General features: G+C 53.7%; 1 protein-coding gene across 1 annotated transcript; it reads right to left on the minus strand.

Annotated features, from left to right (window-relative positions):
• Nucleotides 1-211: 211 nt before the first annotated feature.
• AKAP12 (A-kinase anchoring protein 12) lies at nucleotides 212-25,277 on the minus strand. The gene is made up of 3 exons (XM_056126320.1): nucleotides 25,160-25,277; nucleotides 1,854-6,141; nucleotides 212-423 (listed from the first exon to the last, which is right to left on the minus strand). Exons 1-2 carry the CDS (start codon nucleotides 25,182-25,184, stop codon nucleotides 1,862-1,864), a joined length of 4,305 nt encoding a protein of 1,434 aa, XP_055982295.1. The 5' UTR covers nucleotides 25,185-25,277; the 3' UTR covers nucleotides 212-423; nucleotides 1,854-1,861.
• Between the last annotated feature and the right edge of the window lie 205 nt (nucleotides 25,278-25,482).

The following is a 25,482-nucleotide window of genomic DNA, read 5'->3' on the forward strand; positions in this document are numbered from 1 at the left end:
CTTAGTAAGAAAAAAAAATATACAATAGATATGAGGAGGAGGAGGAGGAGGAGGAAGAGGAGGGCTGAAAACATACATATAAATACAAAGAGACGGATCATCCAGTTTGAGAAGCAGAAACTAGGTTATTGCCAACTCCAGTTCCCAGGTAAGAGCCTTAAATCAGAAACGCTGTATGTGACGGGGTGGGGCGGGGGGGGAGGGAGGGGAGGAGAATACAGTTGGTCTTGGCAGGGGGGAGCGGTACATGGCTATAGAGCTCCTGAAGAAGCCTCAGGATTGTCGGGGCTTCGGCGAAACACGATGGCCGTCACCCCTTCTCAGAGCCCCGAGTTCTGGGGGATGGGGGGGGCGGGTCTCAGGTCTGCAGGGGGTCCCTGCTGCTCCTCTCGTTCACATTCTGGTCCTGTAGCTGACGGTGGCCTGCGGGAGGAAGTCAGAAACGAAAATTCAGGAGTTGGTGTGATAGGACAGTGAGGAAGGCACTTGGGCCTTGCCTGTGGCCGACCCTGGTTCAAATCCCGGCATCCCATTTGCTCCCTCACACCCCACTCTGGAGCACCACCAGGAGTGATCCCTGAGTGCAGAGCAAGGACTAAACCCTGAGCACTGCTGGGTGATTTTTTTTTCCCCCTCTTGGGTCACACCTGGCGATGCACAGGGGTAACTTACTCCTGGCTCTGCACTCAGGAATCACTCCTGGTGGTGCTCAGGGGATCATATGGGATGCCGGGGATCAAATTCTGCTTGGCTGCATGCAAAGCAAGCTTCGACGCACTATACTATCTCTTCAGCCCCAAGCATCGCTAGGTGGGGCCCCCCAACAAAAGATAAACGAAACAAACCAATAACAAGAGGGAGAAGAGAGAGGGAAAGAGACAAACCCATTTTTTTTTTTGGTTGTTTTTCTGTTTGGTCTCGGGGCAACACCTGGAGGTGCTCAGGGACCACTCCTGATGAGCTCCAGAGACCATTTGTGGTGCTGGGGATGGAACCCGGGTCGGACACGTGCAAGGTAAGCGTCCTCCCCACTGTACAATGGCGGCGGCCGAGACAGACACTGTCTTTACTTATTTATTTAATTATGTTTTTTAAATGCGCACAGCCAGCCTGGCCGAGCCAGGTTCGTTCCTCCACCCCTCTCAGAGAGCCTGGCAAGCTACCGAGAGTATCTCGCCCACACGGCAGGGCCTGGCAAGCTCCCCGTGACGTATTCAATATGCCAGACACAGTAACAACAAAGTCTCCAATGGAGACGTTACTGGGCCCGCTCGAGCAAATCGATGAACAATGGGAGGACAGTTTAAATGTAGGAGTACTGCTATTTATTCAGTCATTGATGAAGATGATTGAATTGAGCATGAACTCCACATTACTTTTTTTTTAAAAAATTCAGAATATTAATTTTATTTTAAGTCTTCTTTTTTTCAGACACTTTTTTTTTTTTGCTTTTGGGTCATACCCGGTGATGCACAGGGGTTACTCCTGGCTCATACAATCAGGAATGACTCCTGGCAGTGCTTGGGGGAACCATCGGGGATGCTGGGAATCGAACCCGGGTCGGCCATGTACAAGGCAAGTGCCCTAGCCGCTGTGCTAGCGCTCCAGCCCCCGGACACAGTTCTTAAAGGAGACAGCAAAGCCTTTAGTTTTATTTTGCTTTTTGGGTCACACCCGGCAATGCACAGGGGTTACTCCTGGCTCATGCACTCAGGAATGACTCCTGGCGGTGCTCGGGGGACCATATGGGATGCTGGGAATCGAACCCGGGTCGGCCGTGTACAAAGTAAATGCCCTCGCCGCTGTGCTATCACTCCAGACCCAAGACACTATCTCTAAAGGAGCCTCCTCACCTGACGCTTTAGGAATCCGCGAGCTCTGCTGTGGCGGGGTCCTGCTCTTGCTTCTGGGGGTTCTCCTGCGCTTGCGGCTGCTGCCCGTCTCCGCATTCTCTCGGTGCGCTTCCTTCCGGGCGCACCTCCACCTGCCCGTCTTCCTTCTCCTGCAGCGTCAGTTCATTGGTATCGGGGGACGCCCGGCTGGAGCCTCCGGGGGTCTCGAGACCCCCACTCTGCTGCTCTCCTTCGCCTTCCATCCCCGACACGGTTCCGGCGGTGGCTTTCTTTCCCTGGGCCGGGAGGACACGCTCTCCGGGAGGCGGGGAGGCCAGGCCTCTCTCTGCCGCTTCGCTGCCGTCTGGGGAGTGCGCCTGCTCTCCGGGGGACCCTTCTCTGGGGGTGCTGGCCCGAGGGGTCTCTTCAGGGGCTGAAGCTTGTGGGGTCACTTCTTTCTCCACGGCCGCTTGGCCATCGGCGGGGACAGGTTGGGCCTGGATACCCGAGGCCGCGTCTAGGTGGGCACTGTCCACTAGCTGTTGGCCCTTGACCTCCTGCTGGCCGGCCACGCTCACCGGTACCTTCTGCCCCAGCGCCGGGCCTGGATTCCCATCCTTGGTGCCGCTGACGACGTCCTGGGCTTCCAGAGACTCGAGCACGGGCACCGACGCTGCCCGCACCTCCGGGCCAGCCTCCTCTTCCTGGGATTCGAGAATCTTCATGGCTCCTTGTAAGACCTGCTCCTCCACGGCCGCGGCCACCAGCACCAGCGCTGCCTCCGGGCTAGGCACGGGGCTTGCCACTGCCGGATGGAGGAGTTCCTGGTCCGAGGGGAGTGGCGGGCTGGGCGTGAGCTCCTGGGCCTCTTTTTCCTCCTGGCCTCCCTCCAGGGCTGTTCCTCTCTCGGGGGGCTCCAGCCCTGTCTCCCCGGGCCTGGGGGGCTTGTCCGCTTCCTCCTCCTCCTCCTCCTCCTTCTCCTCCTGGTGCATGAGGGGTTTGGCTTCTTGGGGAAGGTCCTCTGCAGCCGACTCCACATGCTGGCCAGGTGCGTTTTCTCCGGAGCCCTCACTCTCGGCTGCTGTGGAAAGTTCTGGAGCCCCTTCCTGGAGCTGAGTGCTGGGAGCAGCCGGAGGCACGTCTTTGGGGGTCACAAGCTTGTCAAGAGCCCCCAGATTGTCCACCTCAGCCACGGGGGTGCTGCTGTTGGTCTCGCTGTCCGTGAGGGTATCGGCAGAGTCGGGGGCTGGTTCCAGTGGCTTCTCAGCTCTGGCCCCATCGGGGCCTTCAGTGTGACCACCGTCGGGGCGAGCCAGCTCCGCGGACTCTGGGGTAGCCCCGTCGGTGGGGTGCTGGGGTCCACTCTCGGGCAGCTCGGCCTCGGGTTCCGTCAGGTCTTGCGCCGCCGCAGCCTCCTGGCGCCCAGCCTGGCCCACCGCGACCACCACCGCCTGCAGGACCTCCTGGGTACGCCGCTCCAGCTCCTCGGGGTCGGGGAGGCCACCTTCGGGCTCCTGAACCGGGGTGGCCTCCTCGGTGGTGTCTCGAGAGTCGCCGAGCTGGGAGACGGCAGAGACCATCTCGGCGGTCTCCTCGGCGCCGGACACTTCGGTGGCCTCCTCCGCCCCGAAGGCGGCCACGCTCTCGGGCGCCGTCACGGCCTCGGAAATGCCGTCGGCCTCGCTGGTCACTGTGGCCTCGCTGGTCACCGCGGCCTCGCTGGTCACCACAGCCTCGCTGGTCACCGCGGCCTCGCTGGTCACCGCGGCCTCGCTGGTCACTGCGGCCTCGCTGGTGTCCTGGGCGCCGCCGCCGCAAGGCAGAGGGGCATCCTCTGCGGGCATCTCGCTGGCCAGAGGCTCTTGGGCCTGGCCTTGCACATCCCCGTCCGTGGGGTCCCGCGGGCCGGACACCGCGGCCGAGATCCAGGACGGGGACCGCTCTTCTGCAGCAGCGGCAGAGACCACGGCGCGGGCACCGTCCACCACGTCCACCACCACCGTGTGCACCAGCGTCTGGCTGAGTTCCTGGGGCACGTGCACGGCCGCGGGGGTCCCCCCGGGGGCCGAGGCCTCCCGCCGCTGCGCCTCCAGCTTCTCCCGCTCCACCGCGTCGTACTCGGAGAGGGGGACCACGGCGGGCACGTCGGGGTCGTCGTCCGCTGCGTCGGCAGAACCCGCAGCTGCCGCCGCCGCCGCCTCGGCCTTCCCGTCCGGCCTCTTCCTCCGGCGGCCCGGGATGAGCTTCCGGATGGACACCCAGGCCTCCTCCCGGGCCGCCTCCGTCTCCGAGGCCGCGCGTTCGGGCCCCGCCGCCGCCGCGTCCTCGTGCTTCTCCTCCAGCTTCGTCCTGGACTTCTTCCGCGTGGTCACCAGCCTTTTGAAGGACTCCCAGGTGGACACGCCGTCGCCCTCGGTCGGGCTGCTGGCCGGCTCTGGGGATGCGCCGCCCGGGCCGGTGCTGGTGCTGGTGCTGGTGGCCGCGGGGGCAGCTCCCCGCTCCTGGACCGGCGGCCCTGCGGTGGGGACCGGCCCTGCAGCATCCCCGGGCTCCTGGTCCTCGCGGGCCACTTCCTCGGGCCTCGCACTGTCTCCAGCCTGGGCTCTGGGCGGTTCCTCGTCGTCGGAAGAGGACGCCTTCCTGGCCCTCTTCTTGGATGACCCCACGCAGATCAGGGCCTCCCAGGACACCGATGTGTCCACTTTGCGCCGGGGCTCCTCCTCGGGTGGCGGCGGTTCGGACGCGGCGCTCTCGGTGGACGACAGCGTGGCGCTCTTGACCTTCTCCGTCCCCTCCTCCTCCCGGTCACTCTCCGAGGGCCTCCGCACGCGCTTCTTGGGCGTCACCATCTTCTTGAAGGATGCCCAGGGTGTCACGCCCTCGCGCCGCTTCTCGCCGTCCGAAGTGGCTCCTTCCTCGGCTTCTCCTGCTGCTGCTGCTGCTGCCGCCGCCGCCAGGTCGCCCGCAGGGACTTCGGGGTCCTCGGGGGAGGATGCTGAGCTCTCGCCCTTGGGCTCTTCCGGGGAGTCAGGAGCGGCCTCCTCGTCCCCGCCGCTCCTCTTGCCCTTCTGCTTCTTCCCCGACAGCTTCTTCAGGCCCGAGCTCGTGAACAGCTTCTTCAGGGGGCTGCCCTGCGCCCGGCTGGCCTCCTGCGCGACCACCGCGTCCACCTCACTCACGATGCTCTCGGGTGCAGCTGCCGCGGGTTTCCCATCATCATCCGGCTTGGCGACGGTCTCCGCCTCCGTGGCCGGGGGCTCCTGGGGGGTCCCCGGCCCCTTGGCGGCCTCCTCCTGGGACTCCTCCTGGTTTTCCTCTGGCCTCTCCGGTGCTGGGAGAGGCTCGGGCTGGGCGTCCACCAGCTCCGTGGGTGCCTCGGCCGGCGTCTCCGACGTGCTCACGTGGACCTGGGCCACGATCTCCACCTTGTCATCAAACACCTCCGTGGCCAGCGGGGCCGCCCTCTCTCCCTCCAGGGAGCCCGGGGCGCCACTCTCCAGGGGCAGCTCCACCTTCTCATACTCGGCAGACAATCGGGCTTCGGGGGTCCCCTGCGGGGGGCACGGGGACTCCTCGGGGAGGTCTCCCTGCACCTTCTCCTTCTCCTCCGCCTCTCCCTTCTCTGGCTCCTTTCTCTTCTCTGAAGTCTCTAGCTGCTCCTCCTTGGTCTTCCGGAAACTGGTCTTTTTCCTCCAGCCGGCCCAGCCCTGGGTGAAGAACTTCTTAAAGGGCGAGGCCGAGTCGCTGGGTGGGGGGCTGATGGCCGGCTCGGGGGGTGCGCTGGGCTCTGGATCTTGCTTTTCTGGGCCGGCCTCGGCCACCCCCGCCGCGGCCACCGCCGCTGCAGCCGGGGCTGACTCGGAGGGGGGCACCGGCTGTGGGGTGCTCTGCTGCCCGGCTTCTTTCTGGGCCTCTTCGGGGAATTCTGTGGATTGTTTCAGCTCGCTCTCTTTGGCGGATGATGCTTCCTCCGCCTCCCTGCCGGCCTCCTGGTGGTCGCCGGCCCCTTCGCCTTCCTCTGACTTGACAGTGAGGAGATGCACGGTGTCCGACTTCTCGCTCTTCTCCTTCTTCACGGTGAATTTGAGACCCACGAACTTGAACACCTTCTTAAAGCCCACGTCGCTGTTCTGGGACTCGGGGGCCTGGGCCAGCTCTTCCAAGTTGCTCTCGGAAGAGGGGAGCGGTTCGATGATCTCGGGGAGCTCCTCCGGCCCGTCCTTCCCGAGGTCGTCGGCCACCGGGGGTTTCAGGGCCATCTCTCTCTCCGAGCCTGTCTCGCTCACATCCTCCGCCTCTCTCTGTCCAACTGCGGAGAGAGACAAGAGAGAAAACGGTGACTGCTTCGGAAACCTGACACACTGGAAGAACACCCGGCTGCTTAAAATACATTCTTTCGGGGTTGGAGCAATAGCACAGCGGGTAGGGTCTTTGCCTGGCACGCGGCCGACCTGGGTTCGATTCCCAGCATCCCATATGGTCCCTCCAAGCACCACCAGGAGTGATTCCTGAGTGCAAAGCCAGGAGTAAACCCCTGAGCATCGCCGGGTGCGACCCAAAAAGCAAAAATAAATAAATAAATAATTTTAAAAAATACATTCTTTCATGGCACATGAAGGCCAGAACTAGCCATGAATAAGGACCCTGTCTCCGTGAGTACATCTAAAGAGCTTCTTTCTAATCATCTTCAATAATTCACCTTTGGGACGGGGCGAGGATATACAGTGGTTAGCCTATAATATGCACAAGACCCAGGTTCGAATCCCAGCATGATGTAGTCCCCTGGAGGGAGCATCACTGGGTCCCTCCAGAACCGCCAGAGTGGCCCAGGTTCTCCCCAGCACCACCGTACCCAAGAAGTATGGCACCCTCAGGTCTTTTCACTGAACTGTGGAGCTTGCCTAGCTCAGGTCCTTGCAGGGGCAAGCACTACTCAGAAGGGCCCCAAACGGACAAAAATTCAGTTTCAAAGGTTCTCTTCACTGTACATGGAAGTTTACAAGCGCAAGACAGAGGCTGGGAGATAGTACAGCAGGCAAAGCGCTTGCCTGGCACGCAGCAGACCTGGGTTCAATCCCTGGCACCACACCCGTGTTTAACCCCTGGTACCCCAAATTTCACCAGGAGTGACCTCTGAGAGCAGAGCCAGGAGTCAGGCCTGAGCACAGCCAGGATGGCCCCCAAACCAAACAAAATGCAAGTGATAGAGGGCATGTGCCAGGCATGAGTGCCCTCTTGGCACTGCCCGGGGTGGGGCTGGGCTGTGAGGTCCTGGAAGGTTTGTTGTTCCTTTTCAAACAAGACAAGACTCGGGGCTATCTGGAGAGGAAACCTGCAGAGTCTTGGGACTTTTTACCACTCCCCGGCTCTCCCTCACTCCCACCCCCACTCTCAGACTTATTCCTGGCCCCGAGCTCAGGGATCACTCCTGGCAGGCTTGGGGGACCCTACATGGTGCTGGGGATTGACCCTATGTGTCCAAGGCAGGCAAGTGCCTTACCATTATACTCTCTCTGCATTTCTGAGTCTGCAGTGGGGCAGGCAGGGCTGAGCTGGAACTCTATTTTTTATTTTTATTTTATTTTTTGCTTTTTGGATCATACCCAGCAATGCTCAAGAGTTACTCCTGGATCTGCACTCAGAAATTACTCCTGGCGGTGTTTGGGGGACTATATGGGCTGCTGGGGATCGAACCCAGGTCGGCTGCATGCAAGGCAAATGCCCTCCCCACTGTACTACCGCTCCGGCCCTAAGCTGGCATTCTAATGCCACCGCCAGGCTAGCTTGGCCTTGGTATGGTGACTACCCCCCACCTCCCGCCCCGGGGGCCATTCGAGAGCTGGGGGGCGCTGATTCCTATTGATCGTCACGTCAGCATCTCGAGCAGCACTGGAAGTATAGAAAAAGACCTCCAGGAAGAGGGCGAGCCAAGTCCCCGCCCTGCCGCCGCCCCCACACCCCACCACTGCAGCCAGCCCAGGGCCCAACTCCACCACTTCACAAATACTCTCTGCAAAGACGCCAAACTGCCAATAACTGCAGCTACCTCGGTGTGGTGTCCAGGCTCTGGGATCTTCTCAGAGTCTGGGTGGGCAGCCTCCTCCAATTCCTATATCTGGGATAGTTCTAGCAGCCACTAACACCCCAATAACCACGCCCACCCAAGAGCCACGCCCCACCCACAAGCCACGCCCACCACACAGACACGCCCATCTACAACCCCCTCACTGGCCCAGACTAGAGACCCCGAAGTCTCTGGACCCCTCTTAATTCCTCAACACTGAAATTCCACAGCAAATTCGATGGGAAAGTGAAAGACACCAACTGAACTCAACAAACAAAACCAATTAACACAGAAGGGTCAGCTAGCAACAAACAGCTTGGGCAAGGGCTTGAACAACTCTGTGATGAGTTATATAACAACTTTCCCATGTAACAAAGTTTAATTATCTTTATCGATTTCAATACTGGAGCTTTGTCACATAACCAGTTTTTTTTAAATTAGTGAGACACCATGAAGTACAGTTGTAGACTTACAAATTTTTGTGCTTGGGTTTCAGTTATACAATGATCAAGTACCCATCCCTCCACCAGCACCCATCCTCCACCACCACGGGTCCCGGCATCCCTCCCACCCCCCACTCCCCCATCTCACCCTGCCTCTGTGGCAGGGCATTCCCTTTTGTTCTCTCTCTCCTTTTGGGTGTTGTGGTTTGCAACAGAGGAATTGAGTGGCAATCATCTCACATAACCAATTTTAATTCTAGGACTGTAGTAACAGTTGTGGCTCTTATCTACATTAAAATAAGTAAAAAGAATAGTTTAGCTAAAAAAAAAAAAAGACTTCCACATCACAGAGAATGCTGTGAAACCACGGCCTCACGCTCTGGATTTGGTCTACTCCCTGAAGGATTTTCCTTCTGCTTTGCGGGGGAAAGTCACGACAGGGCCTGAGTGTTCAAAGGGATCGTGCTTCGCCAGTGAGAGGCCCTGGGTTTACCCCCGGACCTGCAAGGTCCCCGAGCAGCGAGTGGGAGTAGCCCCTGGGCAACACTGGATGTGACTTCAACCCCCGCAAACAGAAACAAAATCCTGCAGGCCACACATTTGTGATTCACTTTAAGAGTTTCCACCCAATCACATGACACGACACACCTATTCCCAGGGAGAAAAAGCTCAGACCTCCAGCATTAGACTCTAAGGGTCTCCTCCTTTGCTTTTCAAAGAGCATGTTTAATCTGGGCCAGAGAACAGCTCAGAGGCTGGAGCACATGCTTTGCCCCTGGGATGCCTGGCTGCTACATGGCTACCCAAGTACCCCAAGGAATGACCCCCGAACTGTGGGTGTGACTCTAAAACAAAACAGAACAAAGTGAGCATGTATCAGATAGAGAAGAGAGCACCACATAAAAGGTTGGGAGGATCCTCCCAGGATGGGAGAAGCGTGCTGAAAGTAGACTATGGACCGAACATGATTGCTACTCAATGGCTCTTTTACAAACCACAGCACCCAAAAGGAGAGAGAGAACAAAAGGGAATGCCCTGCCACAGAGGAAAGGTGGGATGGGGGGATGGGGGGGTGGGAGGGATACTGGGATTAGTGGTGGTGGGAAATGGGCACTGGTGGAGGGATGGGTACTCGAACATAGTATAATCGAAACTCAAGCACAAAAATTTGTAAGTCTACAACTGTACCTCATGGTGTTTCACTAACAAAAACTTAAAAGAAAATGAGCATGTATGATCTTCTGAAAGGGGGAGAAAATGCTCCAAGTCTGTTGGGGGGGGGGGGGCTTAAGAATAGGTCAGTGAGGACCAGAGAGAGAGATGGCACAGCGGGTGAAGGCATTTGTCTTGCATGTGACCAACTGCCGGTTTGATCCCCGGCATCCCATATGGTCCCTTGAGCACTGCCAGGAGAGATTCCTGGGCACAGAGCCAGGAGTAACCCCTGAACACCACCAGGTATGCCCCCCAAAAAGAGAACAGGTATAATTCTTCTGTAGCAGAAGTATACATAAACTATTCTGTCTCTGTCTCTCTCTTGAGTGCCTGGTTAGCAGAAAGCCACAAGTTCGATCCCCAGCACTGCCCCAGTGTGCCAAGTGCTATCTTGCTGGTGCCACTATTCGAGACCCCCCAGGGCTGCAGAATGGAATCTCTAGTACTACACCATCAGGGGTGTGTGAGCTGGTGTGTGAATCTGAACAGCAAAAAAGAACAGGGAAGGGGAGTGAATAAATAAATCATAGATAACATGCACACATATTATTTCTATATATTCATAAGAAAAATTATAAAAATTTAATAGATATTCATCAAAAATTTATAATTTAAATAATATTAAAATTATATTTTTAATAGTTTGTATAATTTTATATGATTTATATAAATTATAAAATTATGGGCTAGAGCGGTAGCACAGAGGGTAAGGCGTTTGCCTTGCATGCGACCGACCTGGGTTCGACTCCTCCGCCCCTCTCAGAGAGCCCGGCAAGCTACCAAGAGTATCTTGTCTGCATGGCAAAGCCTGGCAAGCTCTCCGTGATGTATTCGATATGCCAAAACAATAACAAGTCTCACAATTTGTTGTGAACATTACTGGTGTCCGCTCGAAAAAATCGATGAACAATGGGAGGGCAGTGCTATAAAATTATAAATTATATAAACATAATTTATATAATTTTTATAATTTACCACATCTGGCAATGCTCCAGGGTTACTCCTGGCTCTGCGCTCAGAAATTACTCCTGGTGGTACTCAGGGGACCATATGGGATGCCAGGGATTGAATTCTGGGTTGGTCACGTGCAAGGCAAACGTCCTACTCTCTGGCCCCAGTACATTTAAATAATCATTCTATATATTTTGGTTTTGGTGTCCTACCTGCCAGTGCTCAGGGCTTGCTCCTGGCAGTGCCCGGGAAATTGAAACCAGGTTAGCCACAGAGTGCCTTACCTGCTATACTATCTCACTGCACCCTCCTAAAAAAAAATATATATATATATATATATATTTGCTCGAGCGGGACCAGTAACGTCTCCATTGGAGACTTTGTTGTTACTGTGTCTGGCATATGGAATACTCTCGGTAGCTTGCCGGGCTCACATGTATGCATATATATTCTAATATTCCATTTGTTCTTATTGTAAATCTTTTTATAATCAAATCTGAAAGTTTAAGTGATTTCCAGGATTGACCTTACATGTTTTTCCAAACTACAAAAACACACTCAAGAGAACTTTCTGCGAAGGCACCCAGCACTTTGAGAGACGGGCCCGCCTCTGAACGGCAGCTGAGCTCACTGATCTACACCGGAGAAAAAGGCTGAGCCCATCACCACACTCTAATCCCATTTTTCTAAGAATGAACAAATAAAGGCTTCATTTCCCATCAGCAAGCACAACCACAAAACTCTTGAACCTCGCTAGAATCCACTGTAGGACGCGTTTTGCCAACACAGCAGGAGCGATGGTATGGAACTCTCCTTCCCCACCCCCTCCTTTCCTTCCAAGATCCTAAGTCTGTGTTTCACTTGTTGGCACTATTTTGGGGGAGGGGTTTAGGGGAGTCCACACCTGTCGATGCTCAGGGCTTACTCCCGGCTCTGCATTTAGGGATCATTCCTGATGGGTTTGGAGACCATAGGGGGGTGTTGGGGATTGAACCCAGGTGGTTCGTGTGCAAAGCAAGTACCCTATCAATGTACTACCACTTGGGTCCCTGGAGACACTATATATTTTTTTTAAAAATCATGGGTTCATCTCCAGCGACTCAACAGTCACACCCATAAGCCACCCCTGGCTGGTGCCAGAAAATACCGTCTTCGGCCACCATCCAGATCATATGCCCTTCTCTCCTGGAAGGAAGCAACATGAAGCTTGCCATAACTGTGCCGCTGGACCCCACACCAGGCTGTTTCACTGGGGGCGCCTTAAAGGGGGGTGGGTGAGACCCCTCCCCACCCCAAGGGACCCAGCCCCGGCAGCTGAAAATCTCCGGAACTCACCCATGCTCACGGCAGCACTCCAGACACTCGGCCGAGCCTCACCCATGAGAGAACCTTTCCCTGGACACTTCATAGGACACACCCTACCCCATAGTCCACGAGGACCACACCACATTTGATGGCATTTGGAGTAGGAGGCAACCAACCTCAGAGGGAAATATTATATTATTTCAGTTCTGCTTTGGGGCAGGGACTGGGGTTCGGGATAGAAGCACTGTAGCACTGTCTTCCCATTGTTCATCGATTTGCTCGAGCGGGCCCAGTAATGTCTCCATTGTGAGACTTCTTGTTACTGTGTTTGGCATATCGAATACATCATGGGGAGCTTGCCAGGCTCTGCCGTGCGGGCGGGATACTCTCGGTAGCTTGCCGGGCTCTCCAAGAGGGACGGAGGAATCGAACTCAGGTCGGGCAAGTTGGCTGCGTGCAAGGCAAACGGCCTACTACTGTACTATCACTCTGGTCCTCCTCGGGATAGAAACACCCGAAATATGGTGGTGGGAAGGTGTCATGGTGGTGGGATTGGTGTTTGAATATTAAATGGAATCAAATCTTGTGAACTACTTCATAAAATACAAAACTTTCAGGGCTGGAGCGATAGCACAGCGGGGAAGGCATTTGCCTTGCGTGTGGATAACTAGGGTTCGATTCCCAGCATCCCATATGGTCCCCTGAGCAACGCCAGAAGTAATTCCTAAGTGCAGAGCCAGGAGTAACCCCTGTGCATTGCTGGGTGTGACCCAAAAAGCAAAAAAAAAAATAATAATTTAAAAAACAAAAAACATGGGGTCACTGCAATGTTCCCAGTCAAACTAGAGAGACAAAGAGAAACTCCTGCCAGCTGACAGAACCAAACACTATTGCTAGTTCTCTGTTGTTGTTTTGGGGCCAAACCTGGTGGTGCTCAGGGCTTAGTCCTGGCTCTGCGCTCAGGGACGCCTCCTGGCAGGCCTGGGGGACCATATGGGATGCCGAGGACTGAACCAAGTTCAGTTCTCTGCAACCCCGTTGTACTGTCTCTCCGGCCAGGAAGTTCCTTTTTCCTTTCTGTTTTAGGCCACACCCAGCAGTGTTCTGTGAGACCTGGGAAACCCTGTGGAGTGTGTGTGTGTGGGGGGGGGGGGGGGGGGGGGGGGCGCCTGAACCCAGGCCAACCTCGGACAAGGCAAGAAAAGCCTCCTTCCAAGCTGGAATCTTTCTGAGTTGTGGGTTGTATCTTTTTTTTTTCTTGCAAGGAATAAGGGGTTAAACTATGCAATGTTGTGCTAAGCTCTCTGGGTTCTGGGTTCACTCTGGGCACCCGGGACCCCAAGCCCTTGGGAGGGCAGGTCTGCAGCTGAAGGACCCTCCTTGCCACTCTGCCTATGACCCGGCCCCGGTGCAGCTTAGTTTCTCAGAACTCCAACTGCTGTGAAAAGCTTCAGAGGGTGGGAGGGTGCGCGGGGGTGGTCCCTGGTCCTAACACCTTCTCCTCCTCCCTACTTCCAGCCATGAAGGGAGGCCGAGTCCGGGGGAGGAGGAGGAGGAGAAGGAGGAGGAGGCTGGAAAGCCCCAAGCCCGGGGTGGGGTTGGGGAAGGGGGTGCAGGCGGGAGCCGTCGAGGGGAGCGGACCGGGCGATACTCACAGCAAAGGTTACTCCACCAGGGCATGGCGCGCTGCGCTGGCCGGCAGGGGCTGCCCGACAGAGGCCCTGGAGGCCCACCCGTCCGCCCCCCGCTGCCCCATCTCTGGATGGACACTCCCAGTGGCGGCCCTGGGAGCTGACAGGGGGTGGGGCGGCCCCTGGGCCCCCCCACCCCAGCGTGATGCGCGCGCGTCACAGAGGGCGCAGCGTCTCCGTGCAGCCCCGTGGGGGTGGGGGTGGGGGGTCTCTGGACACAGCAGGACGCTACTGGACGCTGTTAAAGCTGAATCCTCGCGCCCCCACCCCCGCCCAGCCCCACCGCACGCTGCGCAAGCCGGGTGGGGGGGGGGGACCCTTCACCTCCTTGAGTTTGGGGAGAGAAAGGGGCCGGGGTGGGGCTGGCATCCCCAAGGCTCCCGTTGGGAAGGGGATGGATGGGGCGCGCCGTCAGGGATCCATCCTGGTGGCGGGGTTGCTGGGGGTCACAAGGGGGGCGCAGATGCGAGCAAGGCCAGCTGTCTGTTCTGCTGGAGTGTATCTCTGCGGTGCCTGCAAATCTGCTCTTTAGAGTCACCGAGTCTGGGGGTGGGACGGTGTCGCCCACCTGGAGCCCACGGCCCCGCCGGCGGGCAGGTTTTGGGACTTCTTAGAATAAACCGACTTCCAAGTGTTTTCTAAGCAGAAAACGCTTAGAAAACACTTGGGGGCGGAGAAATAAGAGAAATAATACAGAAGGTATTATTATTATTATCAGTTTGGGTCACACCCTGCGCTGCTGCCACTTGGGGGCACAGAAATAAGAGAACTAGTACAGAGGTGTTTTTTGGCTTTTTGGGTCACACCCGGAGGTGCTCAGGGGTTACTCCTGGCTCTGTACTCAGGAATCACTCCTAATGGTACATGGATTTTTGGGGGGTGTGAAGCACTCCTGGCCTGGCTTGGGGGACCATATGGGGTGTGAGGGATCGAACCCAGGTCAGCCATGTGCAAGGCAAATACCCTCCTCGCTGTAAGACAGCGCCAGCCCCAAGTACAGAGGGCTGACCAGCACCACATACGGCCCCCATCCCCATTACGAGTGTTTTCTGAGGGTAGATCAGGAGTAACCCCTGAGCATCACTGGTGGGACCACTGTGCCCCCTCTCTTGTTCCCCCCAATAAAATCCCAAGAAACCAACAACAGAACAACAGAGGGGTTGGGAGGTGGCTCAGAGGGCTACTGGGAGTCCCAGATTTCAATCCTTGGCACTGCCTGTCCCCAAAGCAAGGCAGGGGGCACTTCCCACCCCAAAATGTATTGCTTTTAAAACTTCCTTAGATCATCTGGGGAACATAAAGTAACAAAATATAACAAGAATAGCCTGAGATAAGTACCAGGAGGTTCACTCCATGGGTTGCACACGCTAGGGGAAAAGGCAGCTCAGATAGAGAAGGGAGCACCACATAAAGGGTGTTGGGAGGATCCTCCCAGGATGGGAGATGCATGTTGAAAGTAGACTATAGACCGAACATGATTGCCACTCAATATCTTTTTTACAAACCACAGCACCCAAAAGGAGAGAGAACAAAAGGGAATGCCCTACCACAGAGGCAGGGTGGGATGGAGGGATGGGGGGTGGAAGGGATACTGGGATCCATGGTGGTGGAAAATGGGCACTGGTGGAGGGATGAGTACTCGATCATTGTATAACTGAAACCCAAGGACAAAAATTTGTAAGTCTACAAAACTGTACCTCATGGTGTTTCACTAGTAAAAATTAAAAAAAAAAAAAAAAGAAAATGGGCTGGAGTGATAGCACAGCGGGTAGGGCATTTGCCTTGCACGCAGCCAACCCAGGTTCAATTCCCAGCATCCCATATGGTCCTTTGAGCACCACCAGGAGTAATTCCTGAGTGCAGAACCAGGACTAACCCCTGAGCATCGCCAGGTGTGACCCAAAAAGCAAATAAATAAATAAATAAATAAAATTAGCATGAACGAGCACAGAAAACTGAAATGCGGAAAACAGAGGTGGAGATGGTTGATTCACCCCAACAACTGCAGGAGGCCTGAGTAGAGCCTTGCAGACTGCTCCTGCCGGGTCTGTGTAAAGGGGCAGCTAACCCACAGCCCCCTGGTCCGGGCTACAGGGAAGACCGGGACAGATCAGCCCTGGAAGTTTCCTAGGTTCCTGCTGGTGTGTCTCACCTGAGGAGGGCTTCCTTCAAAGGCCCATCAGGGGGCAAAGCCACCTCAATGCACCCTGGAGGGCTGGTTTGTGGGCTCTTTCTTTTCTGGGTGGGAGAGGGCAGGGGATTTGGGTCACACCTGGCAGTGCTCAGGGGTTACTCCTGGCTCTGCACTCAGGAATTACTCCTGGCAGTGCTCAGGGGACCATATGGGATGCCAGGGATCGAACCGGGGTTGACCGCGTGCAAGGCAAATGCCCTTCCAGCTGGACTATCACTCCAGCTCCTTTCTTTTCTTTAGACTGACTTTTAATTACTTTTGACCCATTCCACAAGCAGTCTGTAAACTGCCGGTGTCCACATGCAGACAGTTGGGGCTAACCAACCCATGCCGGACCACTGGTATCTGCACACGTGCGTCCTGGGGTCAGTTACTCAGAACCCCCAGAGTCTGTCCAGCCCATTTCACCTGTCAGACACTTGGCACTGGTCCAGTTCCTCACTGCAGAAGGCTGTGATGGTGCAAAGCCCCTGCAGCTTGTGGACAGCAGAGGGCAGTGTTGGACCATGGTCAGCTTTCCCGACTCCACCCTTCTTTCCTTCAGGACTTCCAGACACAGGAACAGACATCTGCCCTGTGAGTTCTGACCTCCCAAACAACACACTTCCATTTTACTTGACCTCTTTGACCTCCAACATAACCTTTCAAAACAATTTTTGAGCCTGACCTAGCAGTACCCAGGGCTCCCTCTTGTTCTACACTCAGGGATCGCTACTGATGGGGTTTGGGGGTACACATGCTTGAATTGGAACACAAGAACCGTGTCTGCTGCACCATCTCTCCAGCCTGCAGAAGCATTTCTTTATTTTTCATCACAGCCCGTGGTGCTCAGAGGCTACTCTTGGCTCTGCACTCAGGGATCACTCCTGGCAGTGCTCAGGGGACCATATGGGATGCCGGGGATGGAACCCTGTTGGGTTAGGTTGCATGCAAGACAACTACCCATTGCTCTGGTCCCACCCATAAACATTGTGTGTGTGTGTGTGTGTGTGTGTGTGTGTGTGTTTGGGGCTACACACTGGTGTTTTTTGGGGGGGAGGGCGAGGGGGAAGGGAAGCAGCGACCCCATGGCTCCTGCCTGAAAAGTAAGTGCTCGTCCAGCCCTCTGAGCCGCCAGCTCGGTCCACACCAGCATTTCAAGCCCTGAACTGTTCTCGGGGTTTACTCCCAGCTCTGTGCTCCATGACCTCTCCTGGTGGCCTCATGTCAGGGCAAGGGTTTGAACCATCTCCATGCCCCCAACTGTCCCCTTTTAAATTAATTGATGAACTGACTTTTGTTTTGGGGCCACACGTGGCTGTGTCTCGGCTTGCTCCTGGCTCTGTGCTCCAGGCTCACTCTTGCTGGAGCTCAGGGGACCATAAACAGTGCCAGGCTTGAACCTGGGTTGGCCCCAGACCAGGCAAGTGCCTCACCTGCTCCACTAAATCTCCAGTCCCTCTCCTTTATTTTTTCTTTTTTTCATTTTTTTTGCTTTTTGGGTCTCCCCCGTGATGCTTAGGGGGTTCCTCCTGGCTCTGCACTCAGGAATTGCTCCTGGCGGTGCTCGGGGGACCATATGGGATGACGGAGATCGAACCTGGGTCAGCCGCGTGGAAGGCAAATGCCCTCCCCGCTGGACTATCACTCTGGCTCCTTCATCCTAATTTGTCTGCAGGCTTAGACAGTGTCTTCTCGGGGAGATGCACGGAGTAGGAGTCTCCTATGACTTCCTCAGCACAGTCCCATGGGCTGAGCCGAGACCACTGGGTTCCTCTAAAACAAAAAAGGGCACACACAAGTGGCCAGGGCAGGAGGTGAGTGGACCAAAGTGACCCCCAGAAGCACATTCCTTCTGGAGGGGACGCCTGTCGCTGTGTTTGTACTTATTACAGCTGACCCTTAAACCCCAGCAGCTGGACCTCTGAGACGCCGGCCCTGCCACCTGTGTTCACTCAGTCACAGCCACGCGCCAGCCACCGACGGTCCCCGCTGGTGTCAACATGACTGATGAACGTTTTTAAAAAGATAGAGCAGAGCGGAGCACTGGCCGCCTGTTTTCTGTTCCTTGTGCTTTTCCTTTCCTTTGGCTGCTTGCTTTGTTTGGGGGCCACTCCTGACAGCGTTCTGGGAAGCACGCAATGCCAGGAACTGAACCCCAAGTCTCCCGTGTGCAAAGGGGAAGCTATGCCCACTGGGCTCCCTTCCTGGCCCCACTTGTGATTTTCTTAAAAAACTTCTTCTTGGGGTTGGAGCACAGAGGTAGGGCGTTTGCCTTGCACGTGGCTGAGCCAGGTTTGATTCCCAGAATCCCACATGGTCCCCTGAGCACCGCCAGGGGTGATTCCTGAGTGCAGAGCCAGGAGTAACCCCTGAGCATCACCGAGTGTGACACCCCCCCCAAAATAAAAGTCTTCTTTGGGGGCAAAGTGGACATGACGCAGGGCGGAACACAGGCTTTGCATGTGGGAGCTGGGCTTGGCCCTCCAGTACCGCAGGGAACCCCTAAGTACTACTGTGTGTAGCCCCAAGACAAAACAACCAAACCACCACCACAAAAACCAGCACGTTCCTTTGCCTTCTCTATTGTAGGAATAGGATTATGATATATACAACATATAACTGAGTGTTAACTGTGTAACTGATAGGATGTCTAATCAGTAGCATGCTAAGTGCTGCTTGGTTGTCCACAGTTCCCTGTGTATTGTTGGTGATATGGGGTGAACACCCTGACTTTTTTATTGTTTAAGGACTAACGGTATAAGTTACCTTCCATTACATGATTGAAAATAAAATTAAAAGAAATACTGTGCGTGTGTGTGGGTGGGGCATTCGGCCACACATGACAGTGGTGAGGGCCTTGTCCTGGCCTCTGCTTGGTACATGGTACCAAGGGTGGCCATGTGCAAGGAAAACGCAGTAACCTCTGTGCTTCTCTTACCCTTAACACATCTTTACAAATAATGCCCTGAGTGATTTTTAATATATGGGAGCTATCTGCCCTCATAAGCCTTTTCTAGGTTAGAGTCACAACTATGGGATCAAGCACTGTGTAGCACTGTCCTCCCATTGTTCATCGATTTGCTCGAGCGGGCCCAGTAACGTTTCCATTGTGAGACTTATTGTTACTGTGTTTGGCATATCGAATACGTCACAGATAGCTTGCCAGGCATTGCTATGTGGGCAGAAAACTCTCGGTAGCTTGCCAGGCTCTCCAAGAGGGGCGGAGGAATCGAACCCAGGATGGCCGGGTCCACCGGCAAACGCCCTACCCACTGTGCTATTGCTCCAGCCCTATGGGATCAAATGAACATGGAAATACAAGAAAAGCATCTTTTTCTTTTAGGTTTTTGGGTCATACTCAGCCATGTTTAGGGTTTACTCCTGGCTCTGCACTCAGGAATTGTTTCTGACCATGCTCAGGGGTCATGTGGGATACCGGGAATCAAAGCGGGGTCAGCTGTGTCCTGTCCACTGTACTACTGCTCTCCAACCCTGAAAAGTTGTGTATTTAAGGAATGGGAAATCAGGACCTGCAATCATTGCACGAGCAGACACCTCACTTGGGCTGAGAATCACTAACATTTTCCTATTTAGAATTTCCTATTTAGAAAAACCTTTATCCCCAGAACAACATCCAGTTCATCACAATGCAAAAAACAAAAAGTGTTCGGAAAAGTATATTATCGTTTTGCTGGCAAAAATAACACATCTACTATAGACTAAATAATGATTGTCACCCATTGCCTCTTTTGCAAACCACAACACCCAATAAGAGAGAGAGGACAAAAGGAAATACCCTGCCACAGAGGTATAGTGGGATGCGGGGGTGGGGGGTGGGAGGGATACTGGGATCCGTGGTGGTGGGAAATGGGCACTGGGGAGGGATGGGTATTTGATCATTGTATAATTGAAACCCAAGCACAAAAATTTGTAAGTCTACAACTGTACCTCATGGTGTTTCACTAACAAAAATCTAAATTAAAAAATTTTAAAGATAAATAAAAAAATAACACATCTCCCACCTCCCAAGTTTTAAAGACCCATATACCACAAAATGGTAGAGGGTATAATGGGGGTGGGTAGGTGGGAGGGATGGAGAGTGCAGTGGGTAGGGCACCTGCCTTGCACGTGGCTGACCCTGGTTTGCTCCCCGGCATCCCATACAGTCCCGAGCCCTGCCAGGAATGATTCCTGAGTGCAGAGTGAGCACTAAGCCCTGAGCACCCTTGGGTATAGCCCAAAACCCAAAAGAAAAAAAAAAAGAAGTGCCACTTAATTTCTTTTCCTTTAGAATACAGATATATCCAAAATTCAGGATCCCACTTCAGTAATCCAGGGAAATCTTTTCCACTGTTGCTATTTTGGCTTCCAGATCACCAGCTTGGGCAACCATGCAGTATGAAGACCTAACCCCAGTGTCCCATGAGCAAAGCCCCTTTGCGCTGTGCTGGGCCGTATCATTTTTGTCTAGGAACGGGGTGGGGGTGGGGTCTTTAGCCCCTCGCTGCAGGGGCTCACCCCCCCTCTCCCCCCCCCCCCCCCCCCACACACACACATAGGAGCCCTGCCTCGCGGCCTGCTGGCCCAGGCATCTGGAATTGCTTAACTCGGCTGCCCTGATTTGCAGCATTGCCCGGGCAGTGTGCCAGGAATTCCCTGCATTCTAATCCATCCCTTCTATCCCACACACCCGGCTCGCCCACTTCTAATGCTCATTAACCGCAAAACCGCCAAGGAGCGCGGTCTAATTGGGGTCTGCGCTCAGAAGCCAAACCTGCACCGGAGCGAACAGGTGACAGTTCTCAGCGAGCCTGTCTGGACCAGACAGATGTTTCCTCTCCGTCCGACACCCCGCGGGCAGGCGCCGTGTCCCGGCACGCAGGAGCGCACGACCAATACTAACTATTAGTCGCCGATATTCGCCTCCTTGGCCCGGCCCGCCACAGACGGCTTCTGGGCAGACCACCGAAAGAAACCTAGATTCCACGATGAAAGGGGTCAAGCATCCTTCTTGGCAGGATTCCTGCGGGTGAAAGCTACTCTAGCTGTTAGAGGCTGTTCGTTCCATGTCCCACTGACTGACTGACCTCCCCAAGCCCTGCTTTGGGGGCACACCTGGTGTAGCGTAGGGACTACTCCAGCCTGGGTGCTCAGGGGACCATCTGGTTATGTGCCCAAGGCCTTCGAGCTACTCCCTGGCTCTGGCATCTTAGTTCTTTTGGGGGGATAAGTAGCAATGCTCAGGGCTTACTCCTGGCTCCGCACTCAGGGATCACCCCTTACAGTGCTCGAGGGACCATATGGGGTGCCGGGGTGCAAACCCAGGTTGGTCGCATGTAAGGCAAGTGCCCTATCCACTATACTATTCCTCCGGCCCCTATGCACTATTTTTTTTTGAAATTTTATTTTATTTTATGTTTTTGCTTTTTGGGTCACACCTGACAATGCACAGGGGTTACTCCTGGCTCTGCACTCAGGAGTTACTCCTGGCGGTGCTCAGGGGACCATATGGGATGCTGGGAATCGAACCCAGGTCGGCCGCGTGCAAGGCAAACGCCCTACCCACTGTGCTATTGCTCCAGCCCCAATTTTCGTATTTTTTAAAATAAGTTTTATTGTATCACCATGAGATACAGCTACACATTTGCACAATTACGTTTTAGTCACACAATACTCGAGCACCCACCCCTCTCCCAGTGCTCATTTTCCACCACCATTATTCCCACCTGCCATCCCGACCCCACCCCACTCCCTGCCTCAGTGGCAGGTACCATCCTTCCTTCTCTCTAATTTTGGATATTATGGGCTGCTATGTATTTTATCTTATAAATGATTTGTGTAGAGAAGTGTTTTGTAGATAATTCGGAATTTGCTCGAGTGCTAGGAATCTTTCTGAGTTCACTTTATTATTAATATTTTCAATGAATTTACAGGGAGGGGTCAAGGCCATATCCAGCTGTGCTCAGGGGCTACTCCTGGCTCTGTGCTCAGGGATCACTCTGAGTGTGCTCAGGGAACCATGTACAGTGCTTGAGGACATACAGAAGTCTGATCTGACATGGGATGCCGGGGATCAAACCCAAATGGGTCAGTGCCAGGCAATACCTTGCCGGCTGTATATTGCTCCAGCCTCCTGTCCTAGTCTCGAAGTCAAACCCTGACTGGCCTGAAGTGAGGGAGGGGCTTCAGTTCCAGTTCCGCTGCCTTTGTTTTCGAATTGCATGTCTTGCCACAGGAGGGCAGAACAGGAGCAGTATAAAGCAGTGTAAAGGACAGCGACTCCTCCCTTCAGATCAGAAACTCATTCCTGAGCAGTTTTACCAAAATCTCATCAGTCCCTTGCACCCCATTAATTTTGATACGGAAACACATTGCCCCCAATAACCTGGTACTAGAAGAAAAAAAATAACTTCTCCACCCCCCCTTTTGTAGGAGGCTGTTCGTGCCACACCTGGCAGTGCTCAGAGGCTACTCCTGGCACAGTGCTCAGGGGGCTATGTGCAGCCAAGGATCAGAGTGGGGTCAGCTGCATGCAAATCAAGAACCTGAACCCCCGTAATATCTCTCTAGTACCCCAGATAACTTTCTTTCATTTTAAGTAAGCAATTCCCAAGTTAAAAGAAACCTTTTAAAGCCAGGGAGATAGGTGGCTGGAGTGATAGGACAACAGGTAGGGCGTTTGCCTTGCACGCGGCCAACCCGGGTTCGATTCTCAGCATCCCATATGGTTCCCTAAGCACTGCCAGGAGTAATTTTTGAGTGCAGAGCCAGGAGTAACCTCTGTGCAATGCCGGATGTAACCCCCCCAAAATAAAAATAATTTAAAAAAGTCAGGGAGATAGTGTAACAGATACGGGCTTGCCGTGCACACAGCTGGTCCTGGTTTGATCCCTGGCACCCCACATGGTTCCCCCAGTCTTGCCAGGAGTGATTACTAAGCTCCGAGCCAGGATTAAGCCCGGAGAGAAGTGCCCTCCTCAAAAAAAAAAAAAAAAGAAAAAGAAAAGAAATCTTAGATATTAAATTAGTCCTTACTACCAATTTTAAAAGCTTCCATTGATTTGCAGGACTCTAACCAACTATTTAAAAATGAAGGAGAGAGGGATGGAGAGGGGGAGAGAGAGAAAGAGAGAAAAGAAAAGGCAATTTAACACCATCCACTATGAAATATGCACTTGCCACTACAGAGTAAAGGACTTGGATCACTCCTGGCCCTGCACTCAGGAACTACTCCTGGCGGGGTGCTCAGGGGACCATATGAGATGCCAGGAATTAGATTTGGATTGGCTTGCAATGCAAATGTCCTCTTGGCTATACAATTTCTCCAGCCCCAGTGAAGGTTTTCTGTGTTCTTTCTTATTACCAGGGAAAGGTATCCAATTTTGCAATATCCTGAAGGATATTGTAATGAAAGTAAAACTCCGATATCAACAGACCCACTCATTTGCTAGAGATCACTTTCAAAATTTGTCCTCCAAATATTTCCCTCTTTTTGTCTTTCCATTGGGAATATGCCAGACAATGTTTAAGAGTCAAATAACAAGTTTATTAACTTTTTATTTCTGGGACCAAAGACCACCTTCCTTTCCCACAAAAAACTCAGCATGAAACCAATGAATCAAATAATGAAATAAAATAAAATCAAACTGTCCACAATGGCACCCAGAAAAACGTCTTGACCATAAAAGTGTCCCCCACCCCCAGGCCCTCCACAAACCTCACTCCCAGGCTGCCACTATCAGATGGGGCACATGCACATTCGAACCTGTGAGAGATGAATCATGTGGAAACAGTTCTCACAAAATGAGAAGCGGAGATTTTCTATTTTACTCTTTGGTGCTGGGGATTGTACAACCTCTTATTTAAAAAAAAATTATCGCTTTAAATCTCCTTCATTGTTTATAGGTATCATGTAAGTTTTCATGCAAGGTAAATAGTACAAAGGGCAGCTGAATTCACTGGAAGGAAGGAAATTGTACAGAAATCTCAAAGTAAACAAGCTAATCTATAGGAAGTAAGAGATATTTTTAGTTTTGCTAATCTCGCAGATTCATTCAAAACTCCCAGAGAGGATGAGTCTTTGAGAAGCAAGTCAGAGAGAAAACTTTAGGCTTCATAAACTCTATACCATAACCTCTGTGAAAACATGGAGATCTGGCAATAAATTCATACACAGACATATATCTAATCTTCTCTAATCTCCATCCTGGGGAAGGGTTGGGCTATACCCAGAAATGCAAGTGTGTGTGTGTGTGTGTGTGTGTGTGTGTAGTTTGTTTGCTTAGGGCCACACCCACTATACTCAGGAGATGCCTGAGGAGACTGAACTCAGGCTGGCTGCATGCAAAATGAGTGCCTCAATTGCCCTGCTGTACTTTTACTCTGGCCCTAACATGTATACATTTAAAGACCAAATTTTAAAACTAAATGGCATTTTGATGGGAGGAGCGAAAAGAAAGTTATCAGGTTCCTAAGAATTCAGACACAAATGCATGAAATGATCAAGACACCAAGAAGGGTAAGAACTGAGATTGCATTCTCTCGGTGACACACACATAACTTGTTAGTTCCGAGCACGGATGAACCGGTGACCATTCATACAGCCAGCAAGTTTAGGAAAAAGTACGTTTTTACCATTCGTGGCTTCAGTGCAACTGTCTCTAGGCATTACAGTGAGGAGGGTCTTATGAAATCACTAGCAAAGCTGAAATTTCTCTCCTCTAAATCCTCTATCCCTACTGCCTTAAAGGATCCTAAAAATGGATGGGTTAAGGCAGGAGCGAGAGTACAGCGGGGAGGGTGCTTGCCTTGCACATGGCAGCCCAGGGCTTATCCCGGGCACTCAGTATGGTCCCCTGGGCCCCTGGTAGGATTGATCCCCGAGCGCAGTCAAGAGTTAGCCCTGAGCACCACAGGGCGTGACCCCCACAAAAGCAGCAGAATGCCAAACGCAGTTTCTCAAAGAGCGCCTTTTCTCTGTCTTCCTGATTGCAGCAAATGGAATTCACCCTGAAACTGACACAGTATCAATTTTGCCCGAGTCTCTCCTCTCCACCAGGGCAAAGGGGACAGGCCGTCCAAGTTCATTGCAAGTGCTGCCTCCCTCCCCACCCCACCCCCGCACTTCCCCCCCACTACCAGAAAAACTCGTGCAAACAAAAAAAAAATTTTTTTAAATAATACTGGGTTTGTCTGGCTGAGTTTCTGCTAATTTCTATCAGTAAAAAAAAAAAAAAAAAAAAAACCAACAGAAATACCCAGATCAAACGCTCAAGTATGAGTTCTTCTTAAAAGTTGCTTTGATCAAGTGTAAAGGACACAAAAGCCCATTGAGAGAAATAAATCTCCGCCCCGTGACCTGCATCCCGGGGTCCCAGCCGCACACGTCCCTCCACCCCAGCGCCCGGGGCTGGTTAGACGCCTGAAAGCCACGCGCTCTCCTCCACCTGCAGCGCACGCAGGGGGAGGACAGGGGACCTCACCTGTGATGGTCACGATCCCCAGCATCCTGAACAGCGCGCCTCCAGGGCCCAGACCTTGCAGGCTGGCCGGGCTCAGAGAGAAGCAGGCGCCAAGCCACCCTCGGAGGACTCGGGAATACGAGCGGTACCTCGACAGCGGCTGCAGCGAAAAGCTGGGAAGGGGACGCTGGGCGCCGACTAATTATAGGCCGCCCCGCCCCGCCCCCAGTAGGCGGGCACGAGTCCCGCCACGCCCCACCACCAATGAGCGGGTGCATTGATCCGACCACGCCCACAATGGGAGGCTGTTGTGTGGGCCACGCCCCCTTGATGGGCGGGGGTTT

This window comes from Sorex fumeus, unplaced genomic scaffold (genome assembly GCF_029834395.1).
Source record: "Sorex fumeus unplaced genomic scaffold, SorFum_2.1 ptg000061l, whole genome shotgun sequence".
Taxonomy (NCBI): domain Eukaryota; kingdom Metazoa; phylum Chordata; class Mammalia; order Eulipotyphla; family Soricidae; genus Sorex; species Sorex fumeus.